We start from the raw sequence: 25,043 nt of genomic DNA on the forward strand, positions 1-25,043 counted from the left end.
ATTGTGGATTGTGAATATGAACATTGAGAAATTCAACATAATGACTTAATGAATCCAAAAACCGTTAGACGTTAATATAATTATGTTTTTAAACAAACAAATGCAAAATAGAAACGTTTACTGCAAACACCTCACCTTGTTATCAGATTCTCCAAATGACAGCTTATTCTCTTGTACACGCAGCAGTGTCTGAGTCCCACTGGCGTCCACGCTAATAATGCTCTGACTACATGGTCTGACGTATTTCAAATCACTCTTTCTAGAGTCAGTAGTTCCAGACATTTCGTAATTAAAGCGTTGATTTAAAGTCCCTGTGCCATCGACGTCAGCGTAAAGGGGCGGATAATATGGAATAACGGGGAGATTTGCACCGGATTTATAAAACATCCGCTCACGTCTCCATCTGTAGCATTTAACTGACAGAATGGTTATGATGGATACAATAAAGAAAAAAGAAACTACAGCCAACGCCAAGACGAGATAAAATGTGAGGTTGTCGTTGTATTGCTTGTCGTGCGTAAAGTCAGTGAACTCCGAGAGCACTTCAGGGAAGCTGTCCGCCACCGCCACGTTAATATTGACTGTAGCTGAACGAGAGGGCTGTCCGTTGTCCTCCACTACAACAGTGAGCTTCTGTTTCACAGCATCTTTATCGGTGACTTGGCGTACAGTTCTTATTTCTCCATTCTGTAAGCCCACTTCAAACAGCGCCCTGTCTGTCGCTTTCTGCAGTTTATACGAGAGCCAGGCATTCTGTCCGGAGTCCACATCAACAGCCACCACTTTAGTGACAAGATAGCCCACATCTGCTGAACGGGGCACTATTTCAGCCACAAGAGAGCCACGGGTTTGTACAGGATACAGAACCTGAGGTGCGTTATCATTCTGATCCTGAATAATTATTTTCACGCTCACATTATTACTGAGAGGCGGATTACCGCCGTCCTGCGCTTTTACGCGAATGTTAAACTCTTTTGTTTGCTCGTAATCAAAGGAACGAACAGCAAGAATCTCCCCGCTCTCTGTATTAACTGTAACATAAGAAGAGGCAGAAACGCCGTTCACAGAAATATCTTCCAGAATATATGTAAGAAGCGCATTGTTGCTGGAATCTTTGTCAGTTGCTGTAACAGCAAATATAGACAATCCAGGGGAATTATTTTCCATCACATAAGCAGTGTAGAACTTATGCAGGAACGCAGGGGCGTTGTCATTGACATCAGATATTTTAAGATTTAGTGTTTTATTAACGGAAAACACAGGAGAACCCAAATCAGTAGCCATGATTGTTATATTGTACTCAGAAAACAGTTCACGATCTAAAAAACTTTCGGTAACCAAACTATAGAAATTAGAGGACGTCGATTTGACGCGAAATGGCAAATCTGAATTCACTGTACATTTAATCTGCCCGTTTTTGCCGGAGTCTATATCTTTAATGTTCAGCATGGCTATAACAGTATCCGGGGCGGAATCCTCAGGGATAGGACTGGAAAATGAGATGACACTGATAACAGGGGCATTGTCATTAACATCGGTAATTTCAACAAACACTTTACTCCTGTCAGTTAGTCCGCCTTTATCCATCGCCTCAACGTTCAGTTCATACTGTCTGGCTTTTTCATAATCCAAAAGACCCCCCACTTTTATTTCCCCGGTGTCAGAATCAATACTGAATAATTCTATGGCCTCTTTTCCGGTGCTCTGAGAAAACGAATACATAACCTCACCATTAGATCCTTTGTCCTTGTCGGTAGCACTCACAGTCACGACTAGACTACTTTTAGCGGCATTTTCTGACAAAGAAACGCGGTATATTGGCTGACTGAACATGGGCGTGTTGTCGTTTGCATCAATAACAGTGACAGTTATCCGAGCTGTCCCGGATTTTTGAGGAGTACCACCGTCAAACGCTGTCAAAATTAATTTATGCTCTTCTTGCAGCTCTCGGTCTAAAAGTGTTTGTAATACCATCTCAACATATTTAGTGCCGTCACTACGCGATAATTCTTTTAATGTGAAATGCTCTGTTGGACTAAGTGTGTATCTCTGTACTGTATTCAGTCCAGCGTCGGCATCACGCGCACTTTCTAAAGAAAACCGCGAACCTATGGCAGCAGATTCTCGTACTTCAACACTGATCTCTTTTCGTTCAAAAGCAGGAGGGTTATCATTGATGTCCAGTATTTCTACATCAATTCTATGCAGTTCGATTGGGTTTTCTAGAATGATCTGAAAATGTAAGGAGCACGGAGACACTTGAGCACACAGCTCCTCTCTGTCTATCCTCTCCCTCACTACCAGAGTCCCTTTATCCACATTCAGGCCGATGTACTCACGACTGTCCTCCGTAAAGATCCGCGCTCGCCCTGATTTCAGTCTTTTAACGTCCAAACCAAGATCCTGAATGACGGTCCCCACGACGGAGCCTTTGTTCATCTCCTCGGGAATGGAATAACGGACTTGCCCGTGCGCAACGGCCACGAGTAACGAAACCCCGACCACAAGCATCATCAACCATGCCGAAACCCGGAGAGCGGAGCCACTTTTCCGGACGTCAACAGAACAAAGAACGTCCATGTTCTAAACAGTCCAACCCAGAGAAGATAAAGAGAGCTACTCAAATAAATAATAAAAAATGGAATTGTTTTTCTTTCGAAATGCGGAAGACAACTCGTCAACGTTTGCGGTATTGAGAGGAAACCTCAAATGGAGAGAATTTTGCAAAGCATGCAGTCAGAATGTAGAGGAGGATTTTCGCATGGGCGTTTAAACCCGCACACACTGACCAACAGCGGCGCTTGGAGCACTATGGAAATATTACATCTGAAACTAGAACACTGACGTGACATATTCACCTTTATATTCACATATGCAACCTTGAAATCTGAAGGACGTTACAGTTGAGTAGCTTTGTTGTGGGCTCATGATGAGAGAAGGAAAATTGTAATTATTAAATTATAACAAGGACTTGAATTATAACAAGGACTGGAATTCAACAAATTTTGCATTTTAACAAGTTTGAAAGCGTGCTTTTAGGAAAGAAATAAGGGTAACAAAGGTGTCTCTTTACTAGCAGACATCAGATTCATCTGAAGACAATGTGTAGTGTAGGTGTAGACTGTGTATTGCAGGTGTAGACTGTGTAGTGCAGGTGTAGATAGAGTGCACTTGAAATCCTCATTATATTGTCAGAGTTTTCATAAATGTTCTTTATAGTATGTGAGTCAATTAGTCTGTCATTAGCTTTATGAATGAATCATTAGCTTTATGAATGAGTCATTAGCTTTAAGTGTGTAATATATCTGGGCAGAGTATGTCTGTTCACTTGCACCTTCAGTACAATTAAAATGGTTCTGTGATTTTGCCTGTTATGGTAAAGTAAAGCAAAAATGTTTGAAAGATTTTTTTTAATGTAGGGTGCAGGTGGAATTTGGATGATCAGTTGCCTGTATGCTTAATATTCATGGTTACTTATAATAGTTTTGGGAATATTAGCACCTGAAAGTCATGAATGTCATGACAACAGTATGATCAGGTTATTGATGATTTAATGAAAATAAGACAAAAAGATAACCACCATCAAAAATGGTTTTTACATAAATCATTAAAGAAAGGTGTATGAGTTTAATAAGTTAACTGCTAAATATAAGAAGCAAATGATTAACACTAAATAGTGCTGCAAGCAAAACACAAAAATAATAAACTACCAGAAAGAACATTATACAGACGATCTGAAACATCAACATCAGTACAACAGTTTTTATTAGCAGATCTTACCTGGTCAAAATCGTCACTAGTTTTCTTTATCTGAGCATGCGTGAGTGTTTGCTTCCCACTGCTATCCAGACTAGTGACACTCTGACTGCAGGGTCTGACGTACTTCAGGTCGCTCTTTCTGGAGTCAGTGGTTCTGCAAACCTCATAATTATACATGTGCTGTAAGGTCCCTGTGCCCCCTACGTCTGCGTAAAGGGGCGGATAATATGGAATAACTGGGAGGTTGGCACCGGATTTGTAAAACATCCGCTCACGTCTCCATCTGTAGCATTTAACTGACAGAATGGTTATGATGGACACGATAAAGAGAAACGAAACTACAGCCAACGCCAAGACGAGATAAAATGTGAGGTTGTCGTTGTATTCCTTGTCGTGCGTAAAGTCAGTGAACTCCGAGAGCACTTCAGGGAAGCTGTCCGCCACCGCCACGTTAATATTGACTGTAGCTGAACGAGAGGGCTGTCCGTTGTCCTCCACTACAACAGTGAGCTTCTGTTTCACAGCATCTTTATCGGTGACTTGGCGTACAGTTCTTATTTCTCCATTCTGTAAGCCCACTTCAAACAGCGCCCTGTCTGTCGCTTTCTGCAGTTTATACGAGAGCCAGGCATTCTGTCCGGAGTCCACATCAACAGCCACCACTTTAGTGACAAGATAACCCACATCTGCTGAACGGGGGACTATTTCAGCCACCAGAGAGCCACCGGTTTGTACAGGATACAGAACCTGAGGTGCGTTGTCATTCTGATCCTGAATAATTATTTTCACGCTCACATTATTACTGAGAGGCGGATTACCGCCGTCCTGCGCTTTTACGCGAATGTTAAACTCTTTTGTTTGCTCGTAATCAAAGGAACGAACAGCAATAATCTCTCCGCTCTCTGCATTAACTGTAACATAAGAAGAGGCAGAAACGCCGTTCACAAACTCATCTTCAAGAAAATAGGAAATGCGCGCGTTATTTCCGACATCTCTGTCATTTGCTGCAACTTCAAATATAGACACTCCGGGTAAATTGTTTTCCATCACATATGCGACATATGAATTGCTCCGAAAAAAAGGCGCGTTGTCATTAACATCAGATATTTTAATCGTCAACGTTTTATTTGTAGATAAAGAGGGAACACCCTCATCGGCAGCTCTTATTGTTATATTATATTCTGATACTTTCTCACGATCTAAAAGCTGTTCACTGACCAAGCTGTAGAAATTCGTCGACGTCGTTTTAATTTTAAAAGGTGTGTCTTGAGTTACTAAACACTTCACTTGTCCGTTTTTCCCAGAATCTAAATCTTTAACATTCATCATTGCTACCACTGTCCCTGGAGTGGAGTCTTCAGGAACTGCATTAGAAAATGAGATTAGGTTTATGACAGGCGCATTGTCATTAACGTCAACAAGTTCAATCACCACTTTACAAGAGTCTGTCAGCCCGCCATTGTCTGTTGCTTCAACGTTTATTTGAAAATGTTTTAACTTTTCGAAGTCCATATCACCGTTAACAGTGATATCACCGGTCTCGGAGTCAATATTAAAGAAATTGAGGTTTTTTCCTGTGCTTTGCGAAAATGAATACGTCACTTTAGCGTTCGTTCCTTTGTCTTTATCGCTGGCGGTTACTGTAACGACAAGCGTACCCTCAGGTGAATTCTCCGCCAGAGAAACTCGATATATGGGCAGACTAAACACAGGGGCATTATCGTTTGCATCCATAACTGTAACGGTTATCTTAACCGTGCCAGATTTTTGCGGGTTACCGCCATCAAATGCAGTCAGAAGTAATTTATACTCTTCTTGATTCTCTCTATCTAGAGGTGTTTGTAACAGCATCTCTACGTATTTCAAACCATCATTACTAGTGATCTCTTTCAAAGAAAACATATCTGCTGGACTAAGTGTATATCTCTGAAGAGTGTTAATTCCTACATCCGGATCTTGTGCGCTATCTAAAGAAAATTTTGCACCAGGCAGAGCTGATTCACTTATTTGAAAATGGATTTCTCCTCTCGCAAAACTCGGGGCATGATCATTAATATCTATTATTTCTACATCAATTCTATGCAATTCCATTGGGTTTTCTAGAATGATCTGAAAATGTAAGGAGCACGGAGACACGTGAGCACACAGCTCCTCTCTGTCTATCCTCTCCCTCACTACCAGAGTCCCTTTATCCACATTCAGGCCGATGTACTCACGACTGTCCTCCGTAAAGATCCGCGCTCGCCCTGATTTCAGCCTTTTAACGTCCAAACCGAGATCCTGAATAATATTTCCCACTAGCGAGCCCTTCTTCATTTCCTCGGGAATTGAATAACGGACTTGCCCGTGCGTAAAGACCATGATAAAGGCTAATAGAATGAAAAGATCCAGCAGACGAAACGCAATCCAGGCGGTATAGCGGCTGCTGCGCACCTCGACGGAACAAAGGGTAGCCATATTTTCATCGATAAAATCCAATCGAGAAAATGTCATAAATTTAAATGAATGTGAAATTGGAAACGGTATCCGAAATTGTCTGTACACAACCTCCAAAGGTGAAGGCACATTTGAAAGCCAAGCCACACAATTCTGCCGTCTTTATGATGTCATAATGTTAGGGAGGCTCTTCATACGAGAATTACGTATGCTGACCAACAGCGGCTCTCAGAGAGCTAAAATAATATTGCAGTGAAAAAAATAATCCAAATAAAATGTAACTGTCTTATATTAACGAGTCCATTTTAGGCGGGATTTTTACAAGATCAGTCTCACTTTGAATATGGTTATTAAAATTAAACGTATCTATATAGAAAAGGAAACTTTAAAGTCAATATAAAAGATGAAGCATGATGTAATTATCTCACCTGATCATTAGAATCACATGTAAGGTCACGATTCAGCCGCATGGTTCCACTGGTGTCCAAACATATGCTGCTCTCACCGCAAGATCTAAATTTCGGATCACTCTTTCTGGAATCAGTTGTTCTGCAAACGTCATAATTATACACATGTTGTAACGTTCCTGTTCCTCCTACGTCTGCGTAAAGGGGCGGATAATATGGAATAACTGGCAGATTGGCGCCGGATTTGTAAAACATCCGCTCACGTCTCCATCTGTAACATTTAACTGAAATAATAGCTACGATTGATATCAGGAAAAGGAACGAAACCACTGCCAAAGCTAGAACCAGATAGAATGTCAAATTTTCGTGGTATTCCTTGTCGTGCGTAAAGTCGGTGAACTCCGAGAGCACTTCAGGGAAGCTGTCCGCCACCGCCACGTTAATATTGACTGTAGCTGAACGAGAGGGCTGTCCGTTGTCCTTCACTACAACAGTGAGCTTCTGTTTCACAGCATCTTTATCGGTGACTTGGCGTACAGTTCTTATTTCTCCATTCTGTAAGCCCACTTCAAACAGCGCCCTGTCTGTCGCTTTCTGCAGTTTATACGAGAGCCAGGCATTCTGTCCGGAGTCCACATCAACAGCCACCACTTTAGTGACAAGATAGCCCACATCTGCTGAACGGGGCACTATTTCAGCCACCAGAGAGCCAGAGGTCTGTACTGGATACAGAACCTGAGGTGCGTTATCATTTTGATCCTGAATAATTATTTTCACACTCACATTACTACTGAGACAGGGATTACCACCGTCCTGCGCTTTTACGCGAATGTCGAGCTCCTTTGTTTGTTCAAAATCAAAAGAACGAACAGCAAGAATCTCCCCGTTCTCTGCATTAACTGAAACATAAGATGAGGCAGAAACCCCATTAACGAAAACATCCTCAAGAAAATATGAAATACGCGCATTGTTTCCAGTATCTTTGTCAGCTGCAGTAACTGCAAACACAGACAGTCCCGGTGAATTGTTTTCCATCACGTTAGCTGTGTATGACTGATGCTGGAAAAGAGGGGCGTTGTCATTGACATCAGATATTTTCAGCCTCATTGTTTTATTTGCAGACAAAGACGGCGACCCCTCATCAAAAGCTAAAACAGTTATATTATATTCCTGTATCTTTTCTCTGTCTAAAATCCGATCCGTTATGAGTCTGTAAAAATTTGGCGTTGATGATATTATTTTGAAGGGTAAATTTGCATCAATGGAACATTTCACCTGTCCATTCTTCTGCGAGTCGAAGTCCTTTACATTCAACATCGCAATCACAGTCCCGGGTACGGAGTCTTCAGCAATTGGACTGGAGAAAGAAATTAAACTTATAACAGGGGCATTGTCGTTAACGTCTACAAGGTCAATAGCGACTTGACTTGAATCTTTTAAACCACCCTTATCTGTGGCTTCAACGTTTAGCTGAATATGCTTTGTCTTCTCAAAATCTAGATCACCGTTAACAGTAATGTAACCGGCGTGAGTATCGATACTGAACGAATCTAACGCTTTTCCAGAGCTTTGGGAAAATGAGTATCTTAACTCCCCATTGGTTCCTTTGTCTCTATCGGATGCACTTACTGCCAAAACAACAGTGCCCTTCGGCGTGTTCTCTGCCAAAGCAGCCCGGTAAATAGACTGACTGAATAGAGGAGCATTATCATTCGCGTCCATAACTCTTACACAGATTGTAACGGTTCCGGATTTATGCGGGCCGCCGCCGTCAAACGCGGATAAAATCATTTTATGTTCCTCCTGCTCCTCTCTGTCAAGAGGCGTTTTTAAAATCATTTCGACCCGTTTCATTCCATTGTTACTAGTCAATTCTTTTAATGAAAACTTATCGGTGGGATTAAGAGTGTATCTCTGGAGCGCGTTCAGCCCTGAGTCAGGGTCATGCGCGCTATCTAAAGAAAACCGAGCACCTGGGACAGATGACTCACTTATGTCTATATTGATTTCCTTTCTTGAAAAAGTCGGGGCATGATCATTAATATCTAATATTTCCACATCAATCCGATGCAGCTCCATTGGGTTTTCTAGAATGATCTGAAAATGTAAGGAGCACGGAGACACTTGAGCACACAGCTCCTCTCTGTCTATCCTCTCCCTCACTACCAGAGTCCCTTTATCCACATTCAGGCCGATGTACTCACGACTGTCCTCCGTAAAGATCCGCGCTCGCCCTGATTTCAGTCTTTTAACGTCCAAACCGAGATCTTGAATAATATTTCCCACTAACGAGCCCTTCGTCATTTCCTCGGGAATTGAATAACGAACTTGTCCTTGCGTAACCACCACGACAAAGGCTAATACAGTAAGAAAATCCAGTAGAGGAAACGCAATCTTCCAGGTGGAAAAAAAGCTCCTCCGAGCGTCAGAAAAACAAAAAGTACCCATCTTTTAAAGTACAATCCAATCAACAAGATGTGACATACGTGCATGAAGTAAAATGAACATGAAATTATAAATATCGTCCAAAAATTCTCATAAACAGAACCTAAAGATGGAGGCACAGTTTAACGCCCGCTTTCAACGGGGAGAAATTCTAGTCTTTATGATGCTATGATGTCACAATGTAGGGGAGGATCTATCGACAGCACCGCGTACACTGACCAATAGCGGCACTTAGAGCACTGAAGCAACGTTGCAGTGATAATCCAATATCGCAGTAAAATCCAGACGATTGTAGCGGAATGAAACAAAACCAACAGACTGTCTCACTCTGCATGTGCACTTTGCATGTGCATATATATATATATATATATATATATATATATATATATATATATATATATATATATATATATATATATATATATATATTAATATATATATTATATATATATATATATATATATATGAATACATGTGAATCCAAAAATAATGTCATGAACACCCAAGAAACAAATGAACAACCAACGATTAAAAAGAGAAAAGTTACTGAAAAAGTTTAGTTTATAATTGCTTTAAACAAATGTAAATAAATACCAAACCGTTTAATCATTTGACCTCACCTGATCATTAGAATCACTGATAGGATTCTCCCGCTCCACACGAGTCAGCGTCTTGGTTCCACTGATATCCAGGCGTATGGTGCTCTCATCACCAGATCTAAAATTCAGATCGCTCTTTCTGGAATCGGCCGTTCTACAAACCTCATAATTGTACATATGTTGTAACGTTCCTGTTCCTCCCACATCCGCGTAAAGGGGTGGATAATATGGAATAACTGGGAGGTTGGCTCCAGATTTGTAAAACATCCGCTCATGTCTCCATCTGTAACACTTAACTGACAGTATGGCTATGATGGACACGATAAAAAGAAACGAAACTACAGCCAACGCCAAGACGAGATAAAATGTGAGGTTGTCGTTGTATTCCTTGTCGTGCGTAAAGTCAGTGAACTCCGAGAGCACTTCAGGGAAGCTGTCCGCCACCGCCACGTTAATATTTACTGTAGCTGAACGAGAGGGCTGTCCGTTGTCCTCCACTACAACAGTGAGCTTCTGTTTCACAGCATCTTTATCGGTGACTTGGCGTACAGTTCTTATTTCTCCATTCTGTAAGCCCACTTCAAACAGCGCCCTGTCTGTCGCTTTCTGCAGTTTATACGAGAGCCAGGCATTCTGTCCGGAGTCCACATCAACAGCCACCACTTTAGTGACAAGATAGCCCACATCTGCTGAACGGGGCACTATTTCAGTAACCAGCGAGACCCCAGATTGTATTGGATACAGAACCTGCGGAGCGTTGTCATTCTGGTCCTGAATAATTATTTTTACACTCACATTGCTACTCAGAGGCGGATTGCCTCCGTCCTGTCCTTTGATGCTGACGCTGAATTCCTTTGTTTGCTCATAATCAAAAGAACGAACAGCAATAATCTCCCCGCTTTCGGTGTTAACGGAAATATAAGACGATGCAGAGATTCCGTTAACAAGGACATCTTCAACGAAATATGTAATCCGAGCATTATTACCAGAGTCGTTATCATATGCTGTCACTGCAAATATCGATAATCCAGGGGAATTATTTTCCATCACATAAGCAATGTTTGACTGTTGTGAGAACACAGGGGCGTTGTCATTGACGTCTGATATTTTCACAGTCAGTGTTTTGTTAGTAGATAAGGAGGGAGAACCTTCATCTGTAGCGCTAATTGTTATATTATATTCCGAAAACATCTCACGATCTAAAAACTGGTCTGTAACCAAACTATAGAAATTAGAGGACGTCGATTTGACGCGAAATGGCAAATCTGAATTCACTGTACATTTAATCTGCCCGTTTTTGCCGGAGTCTATATCTTTAATATTCAGCATGGCTATAACAGTATCCGTGGCGGAATCCTCAGGGATAGGACTCGAAAATGAGATGACACTGATAACGGGGGCATTGTCATTAACATCGATAATTTCAACGAGAACCTTGCTAGTATCAGTCAGTCCTCCTTTATCCCTAGCCTCGACGTTCAGTTCATATTGTTTGGACTTTTCAAAATCTAACAGACCGTTTATTCTAATATTTCCGGTATCTGGATCAATGGTGAATGATTCCATAGCTTTTCCGGAGCTCTGTGAAAACGAATATGTCACCTCTCCATTAGATCCTTTGTCCAAATCGGTAGCGCTTATTGTTACTAGTCCTATGCCTTTCAGTGCATTTTCTGGTATAGTAACTTTATAAAGAGGCTGGCTAAACACGGGGGTATTGTCATTAACATCAATAACCACGATATTAATTTTGACCGACCCCAATCTTTGAGGACTACCGCCGTCAAACGCCATTAATTTTAATTTATGCTCTTCTTGTTTTTCTCTGTCCAAAGGTGTCTGTAAAACCATTTCTACGTATTTTGTCCCATCGCTACGAGATATTTCTTTGAGAGAAAAATGGTTGGTTGGATCAAGTGTGTACCTCTGAAGTGCATTCAATCCTACATCTGGATCGTGTGCGCTGTCTAAAGAAAATTTCGCACCAGGGACCGCTAACTCACTAATTTGGAAATTAATTTCATCCCTAGCAAAAACAGGAGCATGATCATTAATATCTAATATTTCCACATCAATTCGATGCAGCTCCATTGGGTTTTCTAGAATGATCTGAAAACGTAAGGAGCACAGAGACACTTGAGCACACAGCTCCTCTCTGTCTATCCTCTCCCTCACTACCAGAGTCCCTTTATCCACATTCAGGCCGATGTACTCACGACTGTCCTCCGTAAAGATCCGCGCTCGCCCTGATTTCAGTCTTTTAACGTCCAAACCGAGATCCTGAAGGATATTTCCAACTAATGAACCCTTCGTCATCTCCTCCGGAATAGAATATCGGATTTGCCCGTGTACTACGGTCATCACAAATGGAAACAGCAGAATGTACATCAACCATGTTGAAGGTGGAGTGGAGTTGTTTCGTCGTCCGACGAGCAAAGAACAAAGCGCACTCATGACATAAGAACCGCGTTCCAAAGGACCCAAAATATTACGCAAATGTTGTTTTAACGGAGTGAAATGATAGAAAATGTCAAAGATACGAACAACAAATGTGTTCGCGTGTGCGGTTTTTTTTTCTAAATGAGAGCTTGCGCAGTATGTATGATGTCACAAGTTGGGAGGATCAACGCGAGAACGTTTTAAGTTTTTACACACTAACCAACAGCGTCACATAGAGCATTAAAAATAATATTACAGCGGAAATATGGTAAAGGTTTGAAGGAGCTCAACAACTCTGTGCATTTCATATAACCTTTAAATTCAGTAAAATTACATTTTAAAAATAACGAAGTTCGTTTGTTTCTAGAACAGAAGAAAAACATAGATGCCCTAATAAAGTTATTGTAAGCAAAAATGAGTTTGTGCGAGAAACTTAAATGAACCGAAGTCTCGCCTTTTCCTCATGCTCACAAGGTGAGATTTTCTCTTTGTGCATGCACTTGTACTTAGATTAACGATGTTTTTCACTGCAAGCCTAATCTATTTTGCACAGCTCTGTCTGGAGTCAATCATTCTACAAATGTTCTAATTGTGTAAGTGATGTATAAATCATGTACCAATAATGTCCGAGTAAAGTGACTGAACGTTTGTAAAAACTGCGGATTTGACATTAGCACCGGATTCGAACAACATAAACTCATGTCTCCATTGTACTATTTACGTCACTCACGACTAAAGTTATATTTACTAAATTAGAATACTAAAAGTTGTGCGGGGCCTAATTCCTGACGGTCTAATGTTTCCGACCAAATACGCAACATCTTCTAGTGTCGTTAAAACCTTTCAGGTATGAAGGTTAAACAATGGTCAATTTTTCTGGATTGAAAAGGATAACTGAAAAAGTGATTTTATTTTCAAAATATTAGGTTCCTACTGTTAAGCACAGTAATTATAACAAAAGAAACACATACCAAGGCAACGCCTTTGAGAGCAGATGAAATATTTATCTATATATTTTTATTTTGCTGAGGTTCTGAGCCTTTTTTTTTTTTTTTTTTTTTTTTTTTTTTTACCATATTTTTTCTCTTGATCTCTGGCTTTCAAACTCTAAAACACCGACAGACAGCCGCACTTTGAGTACTGACTGAAAATCTACACGAATATGTAAAGTGTCCTGACTTAAGGTAAACAGGTATGCATCTATGTGAACACAGAGAAACATAAAAATAGAATGAGGAATGTTAGCACACCGTGTAACTTCACTTGTGTTAATACACCTATCCTCTGTTATTAACAGGCTAATTGCATTATATAGAGAAAGGGAGACTGGCAGTCTGCATTTCAGCACCATGGACAGCACATTGCGGGTCAGTATCTCAACACAATTAAGTGGACCGTGGATATCTACTTTTCACAAGTTAACACAGTTTCCTGAGGTCCTAATAAAATGTGTATGACATGCTAATAATGCTCAAAATACCACAAAGATCAAGCAACACAGCATTCGGTTTTAGTGCCTGATCCTTTAAAAGAGGCTTGTGCAATGTACGTGAAAAAGCACTACAAAATTGTTGGTTTTTTCATGCGTTCCCTTTAAATTCTCCCTGGATGACTATGCTAACAAAAATAGCGCATCTGTTGCACTTACAGAGACAGTACGAGGGTGTAAACGTAGGGTTACATGGCAATATGACCAGTAATAAAAAAAGATAATGTTGCTACTGACGCACAGTTTATCCATTACGTGATTGCTTATAACATTTCATACACATGCTTACAAAATACTAAGAATTACAATACAATTTAAAGAAAACACCAAACAAAACAAACAAAAAATCTCACCTGTTCATCAACATCGTCATTTGTCAATTTCTCCCTCTGCACATGCGTCAGCGTTCCACACGAGTCCAAATTAACAACGTTCTGACTGAAAGGTATGACATACTTCAAATCGCTCTTCCTCGAGTCAGTCGTTTTGTAGACCTCATGATTGTACATGTGTTGTAAAGTCTCTGACCCCCCTACGTCTGCGTAAAGGGGCGGATAATATGGAATAACTGGGAGGTTTGCGCCGGATTTATAAAACATCCGCTCTCGTCTCCATCTGTAGCATTTAACTGACAGAATGGCTATGATGGACACGATAAAAAGAAAAGAAACTACAGCCAAGGCCAAGACGAGATAAAATGTGAGGATGTCGTTGAATTCCTTGTCGTGCGTAAAGTCAGTGAATTCCGAGAGCATTTCAGGGAAGCTGTCCGCCACCGCCACGTTAATATTGACTGTAGCTGAACGAGAGGGCTGTCCGTTGTCCTCCACTACAACAGTGAGCTTCTGTTTCACAGCATCTTTATCGGTGACTTGGCGTACAGTTCTTATTTCTCCATTCTGTAAGCCCACTTCAAACAGCATCCTGTCTGTCGCTTTCTGCAGTTTATACGAGAGCCAGGCATTCTGTCCGGAGTCCACATCAACAGCCACCACTTTAGTGACAAGATAGCCCACATCTGCTGAACGGGGGACTATTTCAGCCACCAAAGAGCCACCGGTTTGTACAGGATACAGAACCTGAGGTGCGTTGTCATTCTGATCCTGAATAATTATTTTCACACTCACATTATTACTGAGAGGAGGGGAGCCTCCATCTCGAGCTATTACTCGGAACTGGAAATCTTTGATCTGCTCGTAGTCTAAAGAATGTACTGCATGGATGACGCCACTATCTGCACTAACGGACACGTAAGACGACACGGGCACTCCGTTAACAGACGAGTCCTCCAGTATATACGAAACACGTGCATTTTGATTCCAGTCTGCGTCCACGGCTTTTATTGTGAATATGGAAACGCCTGGTGTATTATTTTCTAAAACAGAAGCCTCATACGAGCTCCTCTCAAAGACAGGCGCGTTGTCATTCACATCTGATATTTGTAAGGAGAGAGTGACGCTGCTTGATAGCGACGGTTCTCCCTCATCGGCGCACGTCACACTGATATTATACGCAGAATCTCTCTCCCGGTCTAAGTCACTATCTGTGACTAAACTGAAGAAATTATTCGTCGTCGATTTCAGCGTGAATGGTATATTTGTATTCAGTGAACAATGTACTTCACCGTTTTCGCCGGAATCTGGATCTTGAACGTTTATCATTGTAACAACCGTTTCCATTCGTGAATTTTCAGATACGATATTAAGTTTAGACATAATATGAATGGCTGGCGCGTTATCATTTATATCAATTATATCAACAGCAATTTTACACGAGTCAGTTAAACCACCATCATCGGATGCCTGCACGTGAATCTGATACTGACCGGCCTTTTCATAGTCGAGATTTCCAGTCATTTTAACCTCTCCATTTGTCTCATTAATTTCAAACAATTCATGAATAGTATCGAGTGTATTTGTAATTGAGTACGTTACTTTACTGTTAGAACCACTGTCTGCATCAGAAGCACTCACGGTTGTTACAATCGTGCCTTTTGGAGAATTCTCTGTAATAGTTGCCTTATACACTTCTTGGGTAAAAACAGGCGCATTATCGTTGACATCTAATATAGTAATGATAATCTGTGTAGTGCCAGATAACTGCGGGTCGCCTCCGTCAACAGCTGTCAAAATCAAAGATAACTGTTCTTGTTTTTCACGATCAAGAGGTTTTTGAAGGATCATTTCTACAATCTTATTACCATCTGGCTGATTTTGAAGTTTCAATGTAAAATTATCTGTGGGATTTAGCGAATAACTTTGAAGACCATTAATACCGACGTCTAAGTCCACTGCTCTGTCTAAGACAAATTTCGCTCCGGATACAGCTGACTCACTAATTCTAAATTTCATTTCAAGCCTTTTGAATGAAGGAGAATTGTCGTTCACATCCGCAATCTCTACTATGACACTGTAAAATTCCATGGGATTTTCCAAAACAATCTGAAACTGTAAAGCGCAAGGCGTTGTCTGTCCGCATAGGGCTTCTCGGTCTATCCTCTCTTTAATAAGGAGCAGCCCTCTTTCTCTGTCCAGCTCGACGTACTGAGCGCTGTGTCCAGTATAAATACGAGCTTTACCCGATTTTAGTCTCTTTAAATCTAAACCCAAATCCTGCGCTATATTACCGACTAAAGAACCTTTCGGCATTTCCTCGGGAATGGAGTAACTGACCTGCCCGCGCCCTGAACTGAGAGAAAAGAGCCAAACCAGCAATAGTACTTGCCGCGCCATTGTCCTCTCAGGCATCTCCCTCCGCACAGTAACGAAAATAACACTGCAGCTATAATCCAATCAGGTGTGGATCACGCGCAATATTCCCAAAGCATTACTGAACCAAAAGAAGAAAGAGGCGTTTGTGGTACAAAGCTCAAAGTAGTGATTGCGGTTTTCCTCGGTGTGCTTAGTTCATGTCTGACTAACATTTCGGGAAGAAAGGGGGAGGGTGTGTTTCAGATATTCCAATTCTGCAACTCGCTGACCAACAGCGGCACTCGGAGTCCTACATACCGAACTACACGGACTTAAGAAGAACCCAGTGAAAGCCTACTTGTGGAAAGTCCTCGAAAGATTGCAGCAAATTGTTCAATGAGCGCTTATCAAGACGCTGCGGATTTGATGCCACAAAAAGTTCCAGAGAATATTGGTCTAGAAAGAAACAGAAGCAAATCTGCAGTCCACGATCTTGGACTGAAGCCACAGTACAATATGAAACACACACACACAAACACACACACACACACAAACACACATGCACACACACATAATATAATATAATATAATATAATATAATATAATATAATATAATATAATATAATATAATATAATATAATATAATATACACACACACACACACACACACACACATTATATATATATATATATATATATATATATATATATATATATATATATATATATATATATATATATATATATATATATATATATATATATATATATATATAAAACACTGACGCTTTTAGAAGATACGGCAGTGCCGAAAGAATTCATCTGTCTGACGACTTTAAGAATAACACTTAAAGTGAGGGTTAAAATAATAATGGGAGAATAACATTCCAAGGGCTATCTAATTTCTCACTGAAAAAATAAAATTCATTTTTTCCTCTTTAACTGAAAATACATTGTATACTCTAAAGCATTAATTTCTTAGCTACGTAACTCACCCGATTATCAGATTCACCATAAATCATTTTTTCCCTTTGCGCGTATGTGAGCGTCTCTGTTCCACCGGTATCCAGGTGAAGGATGCTCTCACTGGAGGGTCTAGCACATTTTAGATCACTCGTAGAGTCAGTGGTTCTGCAAACTTCATAATTATACACATGTTGTAACGTTCCTGTTCCTCCCACATCCGCGTAAAGGGGCGGATAATATGGAATAACTGGAAGATTTACGCCGGATTTGTAAAACATCCGCTCACGTCTCCATCGGTAGCATTTAACTGAAATAATAGCTATGATTGATATGAGGAAAAGGAACGAAACTACTGCCAAAGCTAGAACCAGATAGAATGTCAAATTGTCGTTGTATTCCTTGTCGTGCGTAAAGTCAGTGAACTCCGAGAGCACTTCAGGGAAGCTGTCCGCCACCGCCACGTTAATATTGACTGTAGCTGAACGAGAGGGCTGTCCGTTGTCCTCCACTACAACAGTGAGCTTCTGTTTCACAGCATCTTTATCGGTGACTTGGCGTACAGTTCTTATTTCTCCATTCTGTAAGCCCACTTCAAACAGCGCCCTGTCTGTCGCTTTCTGCAGTTTATACGAGAGCCAGGCATTCTGTCCGGAGTCCACATCAACAGCCACCACTTTAGTGACAAGATAGCCCACATCTGCTGAACGGGGGACTATTTCAGCCATCAGTGCTCCGCCGGTTTGTACGGGGTAAAGAATCTGCGGTCCATTGTCATTTTGGTCTTTAATAATTATCTTCACAGTCACATTACCGCTCAGAGGCGGATTGCCTCCGTCCTGAGCTTTGATACGTATATAGAATTCTTTCGTTTGCTCATAATCAAAACAATAAACAGCACGAATCTCCCCATTATCCGAATTAACTGAAACATAATTTGAGGCAGAAACTCCACTGATAGTAATATCCTCGAGAAAATATGAAATACGTGCGTTGTTACCAGAATCTTTGTCAGTTGCTGTAACCGCAAATATTGACACTCCAGGTGAATTATTTTCCAGCACATATGCAGCGTACGACTTACGCTGGAAAACAGGGGCGTTGTCATTGACGTCGGACACTTTAAGCGTCAGGGTTTTATTAGCAGAGAAAGCGGGCGAGCCCTCATCAGAGGCTATGACTGTGATATTGTATCCAGACACTTTCTCGCGATCTAGAAGCTGCTCAGTAACCAAAGTATAGATATTAGGGGAAGAGGATTTAATTTTGAAGGGTAAATTTGAATCGACAGTGCATTTGATTTGTCCGTTTCTCCCCGAATCTAAATCTTTAATGTTTAGCATGGCTATCATAGTCTCCGGAGGCGAGTCTTCTGCAATAGGATTTGAAAACGAAATTAGGCTTATTACCGGAGCATTATCATTTACATCAGTAATTTCAATAATTACCTTACTAGTGTCCGTTAATCCTCCTCTGTCGGTTGCTTCTACGTATAGCTCATACTTTTTTGATTTCTCAAAATCTAAGAAACCGCTTACCGCAATAGTACCGGTAGAACTATTAATCTCGAAAATGTCCGATATGCTTTCACTGCTCTGAGAAAATGAATACGTTATGTCTCCATTTGTGCCCTGGTCTGCATCCGTAGCGCTTACTCGTAAAACTACGGAACCTTTCGAGGTATTTTCTGGCAAAGACACTCTGTAAATAGAGTCACTGAAAAGCGGAGGGTTATCATTTGCATCGAGCACAATAACGTTTATCTTTATGGTGCCCGTTTTTTGCGGACTGCCTCCATCAAATGCCGTTAAAGTCAGCTCGTGTGCTTCCTGCTGTTCTCTGTCTAGGGGCTTTTGTAAAATCATCTCAACAAATTTTGTATCATCAGAGAGAGTAGGCATTTTAAGGATAAATAAATCGGTTGGATGAAGCTTGTACATCTGTAGTGAATTCTGACCAACATCCGGATCTTTAGCACTATCAAGCGAATAACGAGCTCCAGGTAAAGCTAATTCACTTATCTGAAAATTAATTTCTCTTTTTGCAAAAAGTGGAGCATTATCGTTTATATCTAATATTTCCACATCAATCCGATGCAGCTCCATTGGGTTTTCTAGAATGATCTGAAAATGTAAGGAGCACGGAGACACTTGAGCACACAGCTCCTCTCTGTCTATCCTCTCCCTCACTACCAGAGTCCCTTTATCCACATTCAGGCCGATGTACTCACGACTGTCCTCCGTAAAGATCCGCGCTCGCCCTGATTTCAGCCTTTTAACGTCCAAACCGATATCCTGAAGGACATTTCCCACTAGTGAACCTTTTGGCATCTCTTCGGGAACAGAATAACGGATCTGTCCGTGGGCAACAGCCATGAGAAAGGCAAACAGAACAAGGAGCTGCATTCTCCATGCTGAAATCCGAACGGAGTAGCTTCTTCTCCGGGTTTCGAGAGAACCGACAACAACCATACTGTATCTACTGTACTCCTACTCAGAAGGTATGACGATCATTCATAGCTCTAACGAACAAAAAAGGTCACATATGATCCGAACATGCTAGTAAACAATGGCAGTAAGTGCACTGACACGCACCCTCAAATGAAAAGAGATTGCGCAGTCTTTGTGATGTCAGAGTGGAAGGCGTGCCTGAAATATTCCACTCAAAACTGCACACACCAATCAACAGCGGCACTTAGAGCACTAACAAAATATTACAACGAAATTTCAGTTCTAGTAAACTGCACTGCACTTAAAATTAGTTGTAAATTCTAGATAATACTTTGTTATTGAATATTTTTCAAGGAGAAAAAAATGAAAACAATTTTAAATGTTGTCACCACATTTAACAAGAAATATATTCCAATAACTCGCATTAATATGCTTTTATGGTTTAGGCACAAGCAAGTTATAATTAGTTGTAATTTTCTAAGGCTTTAGTAACTTGTGTTTTATCACCAGTTAAATGTACCTGTGGCTCAACAGAAATTACTGTTCCACATAAGCAGTTCCACATTGCCTGCTGGGAGCTACTAAATACGACTGGAATATTATTTTTCATACGTCATATTTATGTCAAAGAGTAATGTAAGATTTACATATAACATGTCTACATAAATCCCCATCTCCACATGCGGTAGACTCTGTGTTACACTGGTGTCGAGCCTAATGCTGAATTGATTAGAAGGTTGTGCGTGCTTCAGATTCTGTGGAATTTGTACACGTGTTGTAAAGACGCGTGTCTCCGACGTCTGCGTGAAGGGGCGGGTACTACGGAACAACTGGCAAGCTGATGCTGGATGGTAAAACATTCGAGCCGTTATGGTCTAATGAGAAATGGTGAAAACACCTTTCACAATAAAACGAAGAACAACACAAAACTGAAAGTAGTAAAATGACTAAGGGGTTTGAAACTGAACATCTTTTGAACAAACTGGACATTTAACAAATCCGAGGCTACCATATAAAAGGACACATCGAGTCATTCTGTATAACGTTTTATCATAAACCGAAAAAGGTGAAGGATTGTAGATATGTAAATAAAAAATATAATAAAATATAAAATAAATATATGTAAATAAATAAATGCAAACATATTTGAATAAAGGACGACAAAACAGACAAGCGTACATGGAACAACACCGATATTAATAACAGAAAGGTATTATTTGGGTTTAGTAAACATATTTCACCGTGCACAGAAGCTCACCTGTTCTCCAGTATCGTTAGTCGCTTTTTGCACGTGGCTCAATGTCTGTGCTCCACTAATATCCAAACTAATGACGCTTTCACTGCAAGGTCTAGAGTACTTCACGTCGCTCTTGCTTGAGTCAGTTGTTTTGTAGACATGATAATTGTAATTGTGTTGTAACGTTCCTGTTCCTCCTACGTCTGCGTAAAGGGGCGGATAATATGGAATAACTGGGAGGTTGGCACCGGATTTGTAAAACATCCGTTCACGTCTCCATCTGTAGCATTTAACTGACAGAATGGTTATGATGGACACGATAAAGAGAAACGAAACTACAGCCAAGGCCAAGACGAGATAAAATGTGAGGTTGTCGTTGTATTCCTTGTCGTGCGTAAAGTCAGTGAACTCCGAGAGCACTTCAGGGAAGCTGTCCGCCACCGCCACGTTAATATTGACTGTAGCTGAACGAGAGGGCTGTCCGTTGTCCTCCACTACAACAGTGAGCTTCTGTTTCACAGCATCTTTATCGGTGACTTGGCGTACAGTTCTTATTTCTCCATTCTGTAAGCCCACTTCAAACAGCGCCCTGTCTGTCGCTTTCTGCAGTTTATACGAGAGCCAGGCATTCTGTCCGGAGTCCACATCAACAGCCACCACTTTAGTGACAAGATAGCCCACGTCTGCTGAACGGGGCACTATTTCAGCTACTAGAGAACCGCTGGTCTGAACAGGGTACAGAACCTGAGGTGCGTTATCGTTCTGGTCCTGAATAATTATTTTCACACTCACATTATTACTGAGAGGAGGGGAGCCTCCATCTTGCGCTTTGACGCGAAAGCGGAAATCTTTGATCTGTTCGTAGTCAAAAGAACGTATTGCGTTGATGACTCCAGTATCAGGACTAATGGATACGTAAGAAGTGATTGGCATCCCATTAACCAACGAGTCCTCTAGTATGTAAGAAACTCGAGCATTCTGATTCCAGTCTGCGTCTCTGGCTTTGACTGTGAATATGGAGAGACCAGGTGTGTTGTTCTCTATGACAGAAGCCTCATATGAGGTTTGCTCAAAAACAGGCGCGTTGTCATTCACATCTGATATTTGTAAGGAGAGAATGACGCTAGCAGAGAGCGACGGTTCTCCCTCATCGGCGCACGACACGCTGATATTATACGCAGAATCTCTCTCTCGGTCTAAATATGCGTCCGTTACCAAACTAAAAAAATTGCTGGACGTAGATTTAAGTGTAAAAGGAACGCTCTCGTTTATTGTACACTGTACTCTTCCATTTTCCCCAGAATCAATGTCCTGAACATTAATTATTGCCGTGACGGTCCCTATTTTTGCATTTTCAAAAATTTCACTAGATTTTGACATAACATTAATTGAAGGGCAATTATCATTTTTGTCAATTACGTCAACAATTACTTTACACGTATCGAAATGACCGCCTTGATCTGTAGCTACTACGTCAATCTCGTACGACTTAACTTTCTCAAAATCGATGTCACCATTTACTCTCAACACTCCATCTTTGTTATTTATTGCGAAGATGTTTGCCGTGCCTACGTTGTTTGATAGAATATACGTTATCAGTCCATTTGGGCCTTCATCGGCATCTACGGCACTAATCGCAGTCAAAGTTGTTCCTTTTGGAGAGTGTTCTGTAACGCTGGTCTTGTACACTGGCTCTAAACAAACAGGTGCGTTATCGTTGGCATCTAACACATTAATCCGTATCTGCATCGTGCCCGACATCTTCGGCTCCCCTCCGTCCACAGCGGTTAATAATAACGTAATATGATCGTGTTTCTCGCGGTCTAATGGTTTTTGAAGAACCATCTCAACGTTCTTGCTACCAGCCGATAGACTATGCAATTTAAGCACAAAATTATCTGTGGGCTTTAAGGTATAGCTTTGAAGCCCATTGGTACCGACGTCCTCATCAACCGCCCTCTCTAGGACAAATCTTGCCCCACTGAGTGCTGACTCGCTTATTTCAAATTTCATCTCATCCTTGCTGAAATGTGGAGGGTTGTCATTTATGTCGGTAACCTCTATCGTCACGCTAAAGAACTCTAATGGATTTTCTAAAATAATTTGAAAATGTAGAGTACATGGCGTCGTTTGCCCACACAATACTTCTCGGTCCATTTTCTCTTTGATAAGGAGAAGCCCCTTTTCTCTGTTCAACTCGATGTATTCAGCGCTGTCTGCAGTATAAATGCGAGCTTTACCCGATTTCAGTCTTTTTACATCTAAACCCAAATCCTGCGCTATATCACCGACTAAAGAACCCTTCGGCCTCTCCTCAGGAACGGAGTAACTGACTTGTCCGTGCACTGGAGTGAGCGAAAACAGAGAGATAAATAACAGTACTTGCCGTCCCTTTGTTCTGCCCGACATCTTTCTCAGCGACAAGAAAAAGAAATGTGTGTTTTATTCCAGTCAGTATAAAGAGGATCACTAGAAGGGCAACTTCAAAGGCTGAAGAGATGATAATTCCATGAAAATACGACCTAATCCCGTTCCTCGCCTTCTTATCGCTATTCGTCGCCTCCTTTTCTTTGTGCGTGCAGCTTGTATCTGTATCTCTCTTTCTCGTGCATATAAATAGCAAGAAAACGGGGAAGGAGGTGCTGCCAGAAACACTCACCACACTGACAAAGAGCGGCACTCTCTGTCCACTCAGAGGAACTACAGAGATATTGAGAATTTTATTCACTAGAGGGGGCGGACTAAAACGGCCAAGAAACTCACAGACCACACCCACATTCACGCCTGCGCACACACAAAGCTCAATGTGTTATACAGAAGAGCAATACAAATATCTGACAGATAATAAAGCACCAACTAAGTGTACGGTATTGTAAAAAAAAAGTCTTATTTAAAATGGGCCTGCATTCCATTAGTTCTGTTAAACTTGCCAAAAGCTTTTGTGATAATGGGGATGTATGATACAGCAGTTTAGTTCAGCACCATGGACAGAGGTGGAATGAAAAAAAAACAAACCTGCTCTTTAGAGTGAAGGATTTTAAATGACCTTTTTAAACGGCGAACCAGAAACCCCCTTAGTTAGTAACAACAAAACGTCTGAAATATAATTAATTTCCTTCTTTTGAAAAGATCATATACCAACGCCCCCCTGTTGTGTAAATATGGCCAGTATGTAATTTCTGCTCATTTGCCTGGCATATGATCCAATAAACATTTAGGCAAGATTATAAAACTGCAGAATAAGAATTCATTCTCTCTCTCTCTCTCTCTCTCTCTCTCTCTCTCTCTCTCTCTCTCTCTCTCTCTCTCTCCCTCTCTCTCTCTCTCTCTGTCTCTCTCTCTCTCTCTCTCTCTCTCTCTCTCTCTCTCTCTCTCTCACACACACACGCACATGCACACACACGCACACACATACACACTTATAGCTATGACCTTATCTTACACTCCATCTTGGTGTAGAATATGTTTTTGTGCAGGAAGTTTTATTTCTCAAGTATAAATACAACACAATTCAGCATTCAATTAATCTATTCCCACATAATCTGAGCTGTAAAAACAGTGTTTTGGAGGCCTTGCTTACAATTTAGCCTGCACAATGAAAAAACAACATACAAGGTCCCTAATCTTATATTTGATCATAATCTAATAAGAACAAAATCTCCCTGAACAACATAATGCAATAGAGGACAATGGTAAATATGATCCAAATTATGGACAAAACAAATGAGGGAGAATCATCTGATGAAGCAGAGGGCCTTACTCAATGGGAAAGTTACATTCTAGTAAAATAATATTAAACATGGCCTTCAACCCCCCCCCCACTGAACAAAGGTTTCCCTGTGGTCTCAGGTGTACAGGACACATAAAACATAAATAGTGCTTATGTTACTCAAAAGCAAGTGTTATAATTTCAAGAAAAGAGGGATTTGTAAACAAAGCATTCAAGCAGACAAACAAAAACAAATCTAAACTAAATGCACCAAGTATTTTGTTTGTTTTTTCTTATATTTTACATTTTAAAACAACAGCATATTAGGTAACCCCAGGGAAACTGTTTGAATAAATGCAACAGTCATGTATATTTGAACTCAAATCCATATGTACAAGTATAATGGTATGTGTAAATTTT

The 25,043-nt window shown here is 40.8% G+C and overlaps 2 protein-coding genes across 17 annotated transcripts in view; both read right to left on the bottom strand.

The window, feature by feature from the left end:
• The window catches only part of LOC113577132 (protocadherin gamma-A11-like), a 112,791-nt gene that overhangs the window by 28,550 nt on the left and 59,198 nt on the right, over positions 1–25,043 (bottom strand). The window contains exons 1-2 of one of the 16 annotated variants that reach the window (XM_035521351.1): positions 8,864–9,173; positions 136–2,396 (exon numbers count right to left, since the gene is read on the bottom strand). The exons of 9 other annotated variants lie outside the window; for them this stretch is intronic. In XM_035521351.1, the coding sequence (XP_035377244.1) occupies positions 136–2,396; positions 8,864–9,050 (2,448 nt within the window). In that variant the 5' untranslated portion in view covers positions 9,051–9,173. Of the gene's footprint in view, positions 1–135; positions 2,744–3,780; positions 6,364–6,623; positions 9,174–13,927; positions 16,536–17,259; positions 19,794–20,935; positions 23,486–25,043 lie in introns of those variants that run through there. 6 more of the 16 variants (XM_035521433.1, XM_035521384.1, XM_035521428.1 and 3 more) reach the window with 6 other exon arrangements.
• On the bottom strand, positions 9,650–12,629 carry LOC113577145 (protocadherin gamma-A11-like). Its single transcript, XM_027009632.2, has one exon. It carries the CDS (start codon positions 12,098–12,100, stop codon positions 9,650–9,652), a length of 2,451 nt encoding a protein of 816 aa, XP_026865433.2. The 5' UTR covers positions 12,101–12,629.

The sequence above is a fragment of the Electrophorus electricus genome, chromosome 2, assembly GCF_013358815.1.
Source record: "Electrophorus electricus isolate fEleEle1 chromosome 2, fEleEle1.pri, whole genome shotgun sequence".
In the NCBI taxonomy this organism is placed as follows: Eukaryota; Metazoa; Chordata; class Actinopteri; order Gymnotiformes; family Gymnotidae; genus Electrophorus; species Electrophorus electricus.